We start from the raw sequence: 13,787 nt of genomic DNA on the forward strand, positions 1-13,787 counted from the left end.
AAGATATCATAGCAATCTCAGTATAAAAAGCAAAGATACCGTGCACAATATATACATTACTTAACTTAAAGAAACGTGTATGTCGTAGAAGTAAAGTTTCTATGGGGTATTTTTATTGAGCAGTGATAGCCCTTTTTTTCTGCCATTTTTCACTGATTTCTCCTGCGGGATACAGTCATTAGGTCGACACTACTTAGGTCGACAGTCATTAGGTCGACCACTTTTGGTCGACACGCATTAGGTCGACAGGGTCATTAGTTCAACATGGTCATTAGGTCGACATGTACTAGGTTGACAGGTCAAAAGGTCGACATGGGTTTTTCAAATTTTTTAAAATTTTGGGACTTTTTCATACTTTACGATCCCCGTGGAAAACTATTGGGATCAGTAACCTGTACTGAGCGCAGTGGCAGCAGAGCGAGGCACCGTGCCCGAAGTATGGCGAGCAAAGCGAGCCATGCGAGGGGACACGGTGCACTAATTGGGGTTCTCCATCACTTTACGAAGAAAACAACACCCAAAAAAGTAAAAAAACTCATGTCGACCTTTTGACCTGTCGACCTAGTACATGTCGCCCTAATGACCATGTCGACCTAATGCATGTCGACCAATAGTGGTCGACCTAATGACTGTTGACCTGATGACTGTCGACCAAACGACCCATACCCTCTCCTGCGATCCCTTCATTTTTACATTGTATCACAGCCTAATAACCAACTAGGCTTTTCACAGTTTGAGCTAAGAGCGCAATGCTATCTCAGGATGATGTTATGTATAGTTACCATGAAATCTAGTGTCCACGATCCTACAGATGTGTCTACATACATCATTGCTTCAGTCACCCCAAACAGCCCCTCTCCTCACGCCACGTCCTGTGAGACTGTTAGTGTTGGGTGTCTTTTTTTATGAAAATACATCTTAGTTGCAATGTGATGCGGCTAGGACACCCCAGGAGACTGTGCTGATGAAGTGCTACAATGTAGCAGCCGCAGCTTTTTTCCAATACAAGTTCCGTTCTGCTCTGTATACAGACTCAGGGTGGGATGTACTAACGTGAAAACCGTTTTCAGGGTTTTACCGCAGTCCCGTATGTACTGAGCCCCAAATGCCGGGGCTTCAGTGCGGAGGGTAACGTCAGCAAAAGCTGGTGTTACCCTATAGAAGCCTAGGGGCCAGGAAATGTCCTTCCAACAACAGAGATGCCTGGTGGCCTCTTCCCTCCCTCAGTCTGTCAATCACTGACAGTCTGCTGCCATACTGCATCGCAGGACCTGTTCACACACGTACAGAACGGGTACTGAGCATGCACAAAGTACTGATAATCGGTACTTTGCACATCAGGGCGCAAGAACGACCACATCTGAATGACCCCCATTAAAGCTTTGTTTGCAGCTATATGGCTGAATCATTATTCCCTAATGTGACAGCTATTCCCCGTTTACATAAAATAAATGAATGGCCAAATGATCCCTATGGCAGCAACATTTTTTGTATTAATGCATACTTGGTATTACGGTTTGCCTGTAAGTGCCATTTTTTTTTTAAACGGGAAATGTAGTAGGTTGAGTCTCAGGTGGGAGGTTAGGATGTGTGTGGTGCCATTAATATCTTCATTAAGCTTCACTGCCTTACAATTCCTTGATTCAGAGAGACTTGTCTACTCCCTTGGGAGTCCAGGAGAGGCTGAGCTCCCCAAAAGTCAAGAGTAGTAAGCAAGTATGCAAACAGAAGTATACAGATGTGTTCATCTAGCCTCGGGATACGTTCATTATCCTGGCTGTCAGGATCCCAGCAGCTGAAATAACGGCACCGGAATCTCGACACCCGCCAGAATACTGACATCGTAATACAGAAAACCTCGGTATCCCGCCGCTGAAATCCTGACAGCCGGGATACAACAGGTAAGTATACAGGGGATGTTAGGATTAGGCTGCGGGGGGAGGGGGGGACTTCCCAGGCATAAGGGAGGGAAGGGGGGCAGTTAGGTTTAGGCTGCGAAGGTACAGAGGTGAGGGTTAGGCTGAAAACAGGGGGTTTTAGGGTTAGGCACCACCATTGGGTGGTTAGGTTTAGGCACTAAGGGGGGAGGGTTACGTTTAGGCAGCGGGGTGTGAAGGGCTAGGTTTAGGCACTTACCAGGGAGGTTAGGATTAAACACTCTTGCGGGAGGTTACGATTAGGCTGCAGTCACGGAGGGTTAGGGGGTGGGTTAGAAAACATAACTCACCACTATTGGGATCTTCATCATCGGGATGCTGGCGTCGGTATTCTGAGCGTCGGTATCCCGTGTACCAGGATATTCTACTCTACCCTCTAGCCTCAACATGCGAGTTGCTTGCAAGGTTCCATGCAACTCTGCTAGTGTTTTTGCCTAAAATACACCTTTGTCACAACGTGATGCGACTAGGATGCACCATGAGACTGTGCTGATTAATTATATACCACACTTTTATCTCTGTGTTTGATTGATTCTGTACAACGGAACTTGGCGTGAAAAAAAACTGCTGCACCGTAACACTGCGTATGCAGATCTGTTGACTTAGTCGCAACCGTAAGTGTTGCATATTAAGTTACTAAACGCAGTCTCCTGGTGCATCCTAGGCGAACTGCAAATAAGACACACTTTCGGCAAAAATAAGATTTTACTTACCGATAAATCTATTTCTCGTAGTCCGTAGTGGATGCTGGGACTCCGTCAGGACCATGGGGATTAGCGGCTCCGCAGGAGACAGGGCACAAAAATAAAAGCTTTAGGACTAGGTGGTGTGCACTGGCTCCTCCCACTATGACCCTCCTCCAAGCCTCAGTTAGGATACTGTGCCCGGACGAGCGTACACAATAAGGAAGGATTTTGAATCCCGGGTAAGACTCATACCAGCCACACCAATCACACCGTACAACCTGTGATCTGAACCCAGTTAACAGTATGACAAACGTAGGAGCCTCTGAACAGACGGCTCACAACAATAACAACCCGATTTTTTTGTAACAATAACTACGTACAAGTATTGCAGACAATCCGCACTTGGGATGGGCGCCCAGCATCCACTACGGACTACGAGAAATAGATTTATCGGTAAGTAAAATCTTATTTTCTCTGACGTCCTAGTGGATGCTGGGACTCCGTCAGGACCATGGGGATTATACCAAAGCTCCCAAACGGGCGGGAGAGTGCGGATGACTCTGCAGCACCGAATGAGAGAACTCCAGGTCCTCTTTAGCCAGGGTATCAAATTTGTAGAATTTTACAAACGTGTTCTCCCCCGACCACGTAGCTGCTCGGCAGAGTTGTAATGCCGAGACCCCTCGGGCAGCCGCCCAAGATGAGCCCACCTTCCTTGTGGAATGGGCCTTGATAGATTTAGGCTGTGGCAGGCCTGCCACAGAATGTGCAAGGTGAATTGTGCTACAAATCCAACGAGCAATCGTCTGCTTAGAAGCAGGAGCACCCAGCTTGTTGGGTGCATACAGTATAAACAGCGAGTCAGATTTTCTGACTCCAGCCGTCCTTGAAATATATATTTTCAATGCCCTGACAACGTCCAGCAACTTGGAATCCTCCAAATCGCTAGTAGCCGCAGGCACCACAATAGGCTGGTTCAGGTGAAACGCTGAAACCACCTTAGGCAGAAACTGAGGACGCGTCCGCAGTTCTGCCCTGTCCGAATGGAAAATCAGATATGGGCTTTTATACGATAAAGCCGCCAATTCTGACACTCTCCTGGCTGAAGCCAGGGCCAGTAGTATGGTTACTTTCCATGTAAGATATTTCAAATCCACCGATTTGAGTGGCTCAAACCAATGGGATTTGAGAAAATCCAAAACTACATTAAGATCCCACGGAGCCACTGGGGGCACAACCGGGGGCTGTATATGTAGTACTCCTTTTACAAAAGTCTGGACTTCAGGAACTGAAGCCAATTCTTTCTGGAAGAAAATCGACAGGGCCGAAATTTGAACCTTAATGGACCCTAATTTGAGGCCCATAGACAATCCTGTTTGCAGGAAATGTAGGAATCGACCCAGTTGAAATTCCTCCGTCGGGGCCTTCCTGGCCTCACACCACGCAACATATTTTCTCCAAATGCGGTGATAATGTTGTGCAGTCACCTCCTTCCTGGCTTTTACCAGGGTAGGGATGACCTCTTCCGGAATGCCTTTTTCCCTTAGAATTCGGCGTTCAACCGCCATGCCGTCAAACGCAGCCGCGGTAAGTCTTGGAATAGACACGGTCCCTGCTGAAGCAGGTCCCGTCTTAGAGGTAGAGGCCACGGATCTTCCGTGAGCATCTCCTGAAGTTCCGGGTACCAAGTTCTTCTTGGCCAATCCGGAGCCACGAGTATCGTTCTTACTCCCCTTTGCCGTATAATTCTCAGTACTTTTGGTATGAGAGGCAGAGGAGGAAACACATACACTGACTGGAACACCCACGGTGTTACCAGAGCGTCCACAGCTATTGCCTGAGGGTCTCTTGACCTGGCGCAATACCTGTCCAGTTTTTTGTTGAAGCGGGACGCCATCATATCCACCTTTGGTTTTTCCCAACGGTTCACAATCATGTGGAAGACTTCTGGATGAAGTCCCCACTCTCCCGGGTGTAGATCGTGTCTGCTGAGGAAGTCCGCTTCCCAGTTGTCCACTCCCGGAATGAACACTGCTGACAGTGCTATCACATGATCTTCCGCCCAGCGAAGAATCCTTGCAGCTTCTGCCATTGCCCTCCTGCTTCTTGTGCCGCCCTGTCTGTTTACGTGGGCGACTGCCGTGATGTTGTCCGACTGGATCAACACCGGCTGACCCTGAAGCAGGGGTTTTGCCAGGCTTAGAGCATTGTAAATCGCTCTTAGCTCCAGTATATTTATGTGAAGAGACATCTCCAGGCTTGACCACACTCCCTGGAAGTTTCTTCCCTGTGTGACCGCTCCCCAGCCTCTCAGACTGGCATCCGTGGTCACCAGGACCCAGTCCTTCGACCTAACTGAGGTAAAGGGCGTTTTACAGCCCCTGACGGTGTCTGAGACGCCTGGACAGGTACTAACTGGTTTGCCGGCCGTCTCATGTCGTCAACTGATTTTTGTAACGTGCTGACATTATCACGTAATTCCATAAACAAAGCCATCCATTCCGGTGTCGACTCCCTAGGGGGTGACATCACCATTACCGGCAATTGCTCCGCCTTCACACCAACATCGTCCTCATACATGTCGACACACACGTACCGACACACAGCAGACACACAGGGAATGCTCTTATCGAAGACAGGACCCCACTAGCCCTTTGGGGAGACAGAGGGAGAGTTTGCCAGCACACACCCAAGCGCTATAAATATATAGGAACAACCCTACAGAAGTGTTGTTTCCTTTATAGCAGCTTAATATATCAATATCGCCAAAAAAGTGCCCCCCCTCTCTGTTTTTTTACCCTGTTTCTGTAGTGCAGTGCAGGGGAGAGTCCTGGGAGCCTTCCTCGCAGCGGAGCTGTGCAGGAAAATGGCGCTGTGTGCTGAGGAGATAGGCCCCGCCCCCTATTTCGGCGGGCTCTTCTCCCGGTGTTTGTGAGACCTGGCAGGGGTTAAATACATCCATATAGCCCCAGGGGCTATATGTGATGTATTTTTAGCCAGAACAAGGTATTATCATTGCTGCCCAGGGCGCCCCCCCCCCAGCGCCCTGCACCCTCAGTGACCGCTGGTGTGAAGTGTGCTGACAACAATGGCGCACAGCTGCAGTGCTGTGCGCTACCTCATGAAGACTGAAAAGTCTTCTGCCGCCGGTTTCTGGACCTCTTCACTTTTCGGCATCTGCAAGGGGGTCGGCGGCGCGGCTCCGGGACCGGACTCCATGGCTGGGCCTGTGTTCGATCCCTCTGGAGCTAATGGTGTCCAGTAGCCTAAGAAGCCAATCCATCCTGCACGCAGGTGAGTTCACTTCTTCTCCCCTAAGTCCCTCGTTGCAGTGAGCCTGTTGCCAGCAGGACTCACTGAAAATAAAAAACCTAATAACTTTTTCTAAGCAGCTCTTTAGGAGAGCCACCTAGATTGCACCCTGCTCGGACGGGCACAAAAACCTAACTGAGGCTTGGAGGAGGGTCATAGGGGGAGGAGCCAGTGCACACCACCTAGTCCTAAAGCTTTTATTTTTGTGCCCTGTCTCCTGCGGAGCCGCTAATCCCCATGGTCCTGACGGAGTCCCAGCATCCACTAGGACGTCAGAGAAAAAAAAAATGCATGACGCTAGTAGAGTCTCGTGGGAGCTGATACGCCGAGAGGGGCTATTTAGCATGACTGCAGCAATGATGTATGAGGACACATCTGTAGGTGATCATAGATGTAACCTTGAGCCCTAAAAATATACCCATAAAAATATAAGCCATCTTCTGGGCCTGGTCTGTAATAACTCTGACAGCAAGTAGTGATCTGGAATACATACAACAGTTTCACTAAACTATTACAGTTTGTTTTTTAATTCATATTTGGCAAAGGGTGTTATGGCAGAAAGTCCATAATTCTCAGCATTTGCCAGCCACTTCTGGAACGGCCTCTCCCTCATAACCCCTGACAGATTGAATGCATGCCACAGAACATTAAACCTAACTGAACATGTACAGTAAAAAGACAGACGTGATGCCAGTTATGGCACCACAAGACTTAGGACTCAGTCTCACTTGTACCATTTAATATGTTTTTCACTTCTATAGAGGTACATTCTCTTGCATGCAACGTGGGAACTGAACAGCACACATAGCCAAGCATGGCATAAGGGTTACATGAGTTCCTGCATGAAAACTTTAAGGGTATAATTTATTCTGTCAGTAGATTTACTTGGTATTACATTACATCAGCAAGACACCAAAAACTTCCATATGCTATACTGGAAGAAAATAAACATATATTTATACGTGCATACCACCACACATGATAGTTATGCCATCCAAAATGGAATACATCAGTCAGTAATTACAAATGCATTCATTGGGGTCAATTTACTATGATGGGAGTTCTATTTACGATGGGATGTTGCCCATAGCAACCAATCAAATACTACTTCTCATTTATGTAGCACCTCCTAGAAGATAGTACCTAAAATCTGATTGGTTGCTATAGGCAACATCCCATCTTAAATAGAACTCCCATCTTTGTAAATTTACCCCATAGTGGCAAAGAAGAAAGCTTGATAAGTGGACAGTTCCAATATCCAACAATAAGATACTGTATTCTACTACAGCAGATCTTTTACAGCTGAAATACATTTATTCATTCATTGATTCATTCATTCATTCATTCATTCATTCAATATATACAATCATATATACAGTACTTCCCAAGGGAAATAAATCATATATTTTTCAGACAATATAGCAATTTAGTTTATCATAACTGAAAACTGTAAATCCATTACTGTATCTTACCTGATAAGCGTCTTTAATGTTCAAAGGTTGCCCATACTCTGCCACATGCCCCACAATCCCCTTATTCCATTCTAAACGGATGCAGTTATTTGAAGCCTCTTCCAATGTTGTGCCTTCTGCTACATCAAAAAGTCTACTGACCAGAAACTTCTCATTGGAACTGTCCTCACAGACTAAAAACAGCGAGTATCGATCAGCAGAAATTAGTTCGTTAATGTGCAGAAAGATTTTATGGCATAGAGCAGTGACGTCCAAATGACTTGAAATATCTTTAACCAGTTCCAAAAGCCTTGAGCACTGATCACTTGCACTGGATAAGCCGGGGGGTTGCAGCGGCATCTGTTCCCTCTTTTCAGAATCCGCAAGGAATGTCAGAGTTCCCACAGAGTCTTTAACCACGATGGGCCTAAGAGGCCTATCAAACTCGGAAGCAGATATCTTTCTGACCGGTGCCCCTTGGTTGGTGTTATCGGAAGAAGCGGCCAGCTGGTTATTTTCTGTATTGCTTTTCCCTCCGTCTTTTATTGCTGGTATTGTATGCACTCTTTCAGCAAACCATGCATTGACCATTTCTCTGAAAAGCAGAAAATAAAACCAATAAATATTTCAGTGTTAAATGCAAGTAATAGATGGAAAGTGACCAGTGAAATGCATTAAATGCATCAGTGTAAAGCCAGCTTTTAATATATGTGTGTATATATATATATATATATATATATATGTGTGTATATATATATATATATATATATATATAAAATTTAAGGTGTAGATGATGCGGGCGGCACTCATACAGACTCCACAGCGTATGAAAGATATGATACTTGATACTTTATGATACTTTAATCAGCCAACATGTTTCGGGGACGTAGCCCCGTCCTCTGGCCCTGAGGACGGGGCTACGTCCCCGAAACATGTTGGCTGATTAAAGTATCATATCTTTCATACGCTGTGGAGTCTGTATGAGTGCCGCCCGCATCATCTACACTATCTATTTGGGATTGCATGCATCCCCCATTGGGAAGGCACCTCAGCAGTTGTGAATATTAGGAGTGGAGTGCCGGGCTGCTTCCATTTGTTTTATATATAAAATTTAATATATGTGTGTGTATGTATATATATATATATATATATAAACATTCATATACATTTTTATATCCATAGAGCGCCTTTTCATTGACGCTGGCACACTGCATGAGAGAAGTGTGGGAGGAGTTACAGGGACTGAAAAGATCTGCCCCTGCTGTTATCACCTGACAGAAGGCTTTTCCTCATATGAGGCCACTTTCAGATGGCGTTATATAAGGTAAGCATTTAAGGATCTTCTTAATGACAATGGCTTGCTCACTACAGTGCGATCTTGTAGGGGTCGGGCATTAATTGAGAAAGTAATTACGCTATCTTCTCCATTAACCACATTTTTTCAAGCCAGCCAGCCCAGCCCCACAGTAAAAAATAAAATAAAAAAAAGGCTGTTTGACAGACATTGACACTGTCTTACATTCAAGTTGACTTACTCTCTTCTAGAGTCCAGTCAGGGCCAGCGCAGGGCATTGGCACTCTCTGGCTGTCAGCAGCAGGAGCACAGGTACCCCAACCAGTGCACTCCTGTACCGTCCTAACTCCCAGTTGAGCCCTTGGGCTCCTCTCTGGCTGCAGGGCAAGCGCCACTAAGTATGACATACTGTCGCCAGTCCACCACACAGTCGCTCGGCACTGGCAGTTCTTCTCCGCTTAAGCAGGTGAGTGCAGCTGTTATGGGGCTGTGCAGCATGACCTCTCTGACATCATGCCTCGCACAGCCGCACAGCTGGGCAGCAACTGAGATGAGTGTTACTAATGTTCAGCGCTGCCCAACAAAGAAAAACAAATGTGTGCACGCACAACCTAATCCCACAAATACCGAGATTGGAGGCTCCCGGGATTGGACTCCTTAGCTGTGATGCTTAAATTCTGTGGAAACTTTTGCTTCCACATGATCTAAGTGACAGTTTGGCTGGCTAAATAGGCCACTATATATACCCAATAAAATTACAATGAAATGATAGAATAATTGTATAACATAAAATCATATTAAATAGTATAAATGGAAGTACATAGTCTCTGAGCAAAAAACAAAATCATCTTAAACAAAAGACTACTCTGTAACAATCCCGGACTCTGTATTTGTTTCACTACTGTATTTCTTTAATTTTTTAACCAAATAAAATTACCTTACTTGTTACCTTATACGTTTGAAATAGGCAAAGTTATATAGAATTCATTCACTAATTAGACAAATCTAGGCAGGTGAGGGCTGGCAATGGGGTCAGGGTGCCAAGTACCTCATAAAAACTTTATTTTATTAATGAAAGGAAATACAGACAGAAAAGTTGACTTCATTCTGTGCTGCAATGAATGTACACAAGCACATTGTATGTTTATGGGTACAGCAGTGAGTACTGTGTAGAGAAATAGTCTCTGTAATAATAATAATAATAATAATAATTATTATTATTCTCCAAGTCAAACACTGCCAGTCCATCCCTGGACATTGAAAGAAGCCAGGCACTGGGAATGTGTTGGCTACACAGCTCCAGAAATTTGCCTAGCTCTGACCAGGGGTTCTGGTATGAATGGTCGACCATGTAAAGGTCGACATTCAGTAGGTCGACCACTATTGGTCGACAAAGACATGGTCGACATGGACTAATAGTACACACATGAAAATGGTCGACACGGGACAGGTCGACACATGAAAAGGACATAGATTTTTTTTACTGTTTTTGGTCTAATTTTTTCTGTACCATGACCAGGAACCCTAATTAGTGTACTGCGTTCCCTTGCATGCTGCGGGCAAGGTGCCTTGCTCAGCTACCACTACGCTCAGCACAGGTTACCATTCCCAACCATAGTCCACATTGGATGGTAAAGTATGAAAAAGTTAAAAATCTAATTCTTTTAAAAAAAAGCCATGTTGACCTTTTCATTTGTCGACCAGTCCGGTGTCGACCACATGTCCATGTTGACCATGTCAATGTCAACCAATAGTGGTCGACCTAATGATGGTCGACCATCCACACCAATACCCTGACCAGGCTGATGCTTAAACTCATAGCGGGGTATGCGATTAGCTCCGATCATTTCGGAGCTAATGAATTTGCTCCAACTGAGTATTCAATTAGGGACGTTTTCATCCACTTTGAAGGCATTTTCGCTAATGCCTTTTCACCTATTTTTTTTTTTTTTAAGTGAAAAGTCATTGGCCAAAAAATGCCTCAAAATCGGTGAAAATGCCCCGCGTTTTCAATGGAAAACACGTGGATTTGCCAGTCCACGTGTTTTCCGCCCCTGACACATTTTTTGCTTAGGCAAAAATCCGGCCCTGCTATTGCATAGGGCAAATCTCCATTCACCCTAAAAATAGCGAACAGCTCAGTTTTTTCGCCTAGGCGAAAACAGGAGCTAATTGCATACCCCCCTTAATGGTGATGGAATTATAACCATTAATTTATAACTGTCTCAGTTTCAGTCTATGCAGTACTACAAAATGTCCTGCAGTCAGACAAACAAATAAGTCATTTATTTGTTTTAGTGGAAATATTTATTTTTAATAATAATTAGATCAATCCTCTGTTGGAGAATCACATGACTTATTAATTAGGATATCCAAATTAATAGGAGCAATATATTTTTTTACGACTTCAATAATTCTAGACTAAATGAGCTGATTTTCCACTAAGTTGTGATTGAACCCATAAACCCAACCTGAGACCTAATGTCCAAGCTAGTTTATACAGCGACAGTGTTATTTCAGGTTTCCCAGGTCCCATTGGGATAGCAGAGGACAAATGTGCTAATCATAAAAAATCTGGACGTCTCCCCAAAAAATGACCTCACTCTGTACTGGATATTCTGTGGGAAGAAGGTTATGTGCTGAGATAGTCATGACATCATTTAACCTCTCAGCTCCAAGAACTGTGTGCCTCTTACACTACACACATTGTTTGTATTTAGGAACAGTAAAGAAAAAATACATGAATGCTAGGTACTTTCACATCTCCAATGCAGGATCCCATCCGTGAATTGGAAACGGGTCCTTCCCGGGTGGGATCCGGAATTGTAGCCTCTGCACTGCCCTCCCGACCCAGCAATATGCCGGGTTGGTTGCCATAACAGCGGGGGGCGGAGCCAGCAGCGGGGGTGAAGGCGGCGCTGGGAGATGAGCTCATCTCCGCGCCGCCTCTCCCTATGTAGTAAACGGGTCCCTGGTCGCATAAACCCGGGAACCCGTTTACACTGCCACAGGCGACCCGGTATTCAACTCGGGAATAACCCTTCTTATTACCCGGGTTGAATTGCTGGGTCAGGTGACCCGGGAATTCTCCAAGGCCCCTTTCACATCCCACACTGACCCGTGTCGACCTGGCAATATGCCGGGTCGATACCGGGTTATTTTTGCGATGTGAAAGGGGTATATGTAACTGTGCCATCATGACTGCTCTTTTTTGGTTTTCTATTGTTTAACTTTTCGATTGTGTCTTAATACTCTGTATTTTCCATTAATATTTAAATATCACTACATATGTCACAATACCTTTAAATGTAGCAAATGCTATAATATGGTAGTATCCTTAAAATGCTACCCCAACGCAGTGGAATGTAAGCAAGAATGCCACTGGGTATGGTAATCGTAAAAACAATGGGGTTTTAGTGTCATACCTATTTACAGGTGTTTGACAAATGTTAAAAATACAGTTAAAATTGGTAATGAGGCCTTACTGCTTTTAAATGAAATAATTTTTTCATTTTGTGATTTTTAGCCATATACACATAACTATTAAGAGTAGCGTATATTATTTACCCTATGTATGATACAATAACAAAATAGGGGGATATTTGTCATTGGGGTCAGTGGCGCCCCTAAAAGTATAATTCCTTATCTCTGCAAATTGCAATGATAAAAAATAATTTTTCAGGGCTATTTAACAAAAACCATTGTCAATCTAGATTCTCCCATAGGAGCATGTCCCAGCATTGTGTTTGGCAGTGAAGTGAGAGTTATCACTATCAGACGCATACGTAAAATGTTATCTCCAGTAGGAGTGGAGCATGGAGGCTGTCGGGGAGGGATCAGAGTATCCCTCTTTGACAATGCTTTACCCACAGGATCAGAGTGGATCACGCCATCTGAATAAAAGCTATGCTTTTTGACCCAGACCACAGCCCCCATTGAGAATAACGAGTTTTGAGCTCTGCAGCATTAATTAGCCCTATTAATAAGATAGGTCTGATATCTACTGCGTTCAGCCTGTGCGAAAATGGCAGGTATACATTATCCATGCAGAAACTGTCTTTCCACATAGTTTTACTTAAATAGACCCTTTAATCCCTGGAAACAATTGCTTTCATTCACGAAAGGATTTAACCACTTAATTGGCATGGTCAGATTACATGCAACCGTGCAGACCCACAGTGTCCCCCAGTTTTTGCCGAGGAGATCCGTTCTGCAGATGTGCATAATATAATATTTAAATATTTAAACTGCATTAAATAAAAAAAATAAAAAATAAAAAAACAATGTTATAAACAGTTTTGAAGGGAACAATTGTCAGTTAAGTGGTTAATAGCTGTTTCTCATTACTGTGCCACACAATGAAACATCTCTGACAGATGAGAGGAATATGTGGCTCAAATCACCTTATAAATGCAAAAAAATAAAGCAATGTATTAAAAGTAAAAGTTGCAAGATGGCATGCACTGTGAGCCAGTAAATGCACTCCTGTTCATGTTATGCTTTAAAATAGGTCACTTGTATTATTTTCCATAAAGCAAAATCATTCAGAAGCTAATTCAAAGCAAGCACAATCTACAAAAGTGTTTTCTAAAATCACAATTCCACATATCCATATAAAAGCTGAATCAAGTTTCACAAAGCTACAATGTCAAAATAATCTCCAAGTAGTCCATTTGTTAATTTATGTAACAGCTGTTCAGTCAGTGTCATTTTTTTTCTGTCCAAACACCAAAATAAAAAAAGTCCCATTTGTCTAAGACAGGAAATAAATGATCATTTGCTAAAGCTGCGATAATATGCTGTTTGTGCTTGTCAGCTTTTTTTAGAATACGTTCCCTGTGGTTACACATAGAAGTAGGTTATTTAAAGTTATTTACACATAGCAAAAAAAATGTGAACACAGCAATAAATGTTTATTCCTCCAACAAGGGAGCATTAGTCCTTCATATTAGGCATAAAATAGGATTTAATCTGCAAGGTCTAGGTTGAGTATGCTGTAATAAAATGTAGTAATACAAGTTACTGGGTTTAGTCTGCAATTACTTTGTAAAATTTTAATTTTAAGTATACAATAATCTAGGTTAAAAGTCAACCGAGGCTGCAATTG

General features: G+C 43.9%; 1 protein-coding gene across 5 annotated transcripts in view; it reads right to left on the reverse strand.

The window, feature by feature from the left end:
• The window catches only part of PDE5A (phosphodiesterase 5A), a 274,469-nt gene that overhangs the window by 220,235 nt on the left and 40,447 nt on the right, over positions 1-13,787 (reverse strand). For all 5 annotated transcript variants that reach the window (XM_063920240.1, XM_063920239.1, XM_063920241.1 and 2 more), the window contains exon 2: positions 7,408-7,981. In XM_063920240.1, the coding sequence (XP_063776310.1) occupies positions 7,408-7,981 (574 nt within the window). The remainder of the gene's footprint in view (positions 1-7,407; positions 7,982-13,787) is intronic.

This window comes from Pseudophryne corroboree, chromosome 1 (genome assembly GCF_028390025.1).
Source record: "Pseudophryne corroboree isolate aPseCor3 chromosome 1, aPseCor3.hap2, whole genome shotgun sequence".
NCBI classification, from domain to species: Eukaryota; Metazoa; Chordata; class Amphibia; order Anura; family Myobatrachidae; genus Pseudophryne; species Pseudophryne corroboree.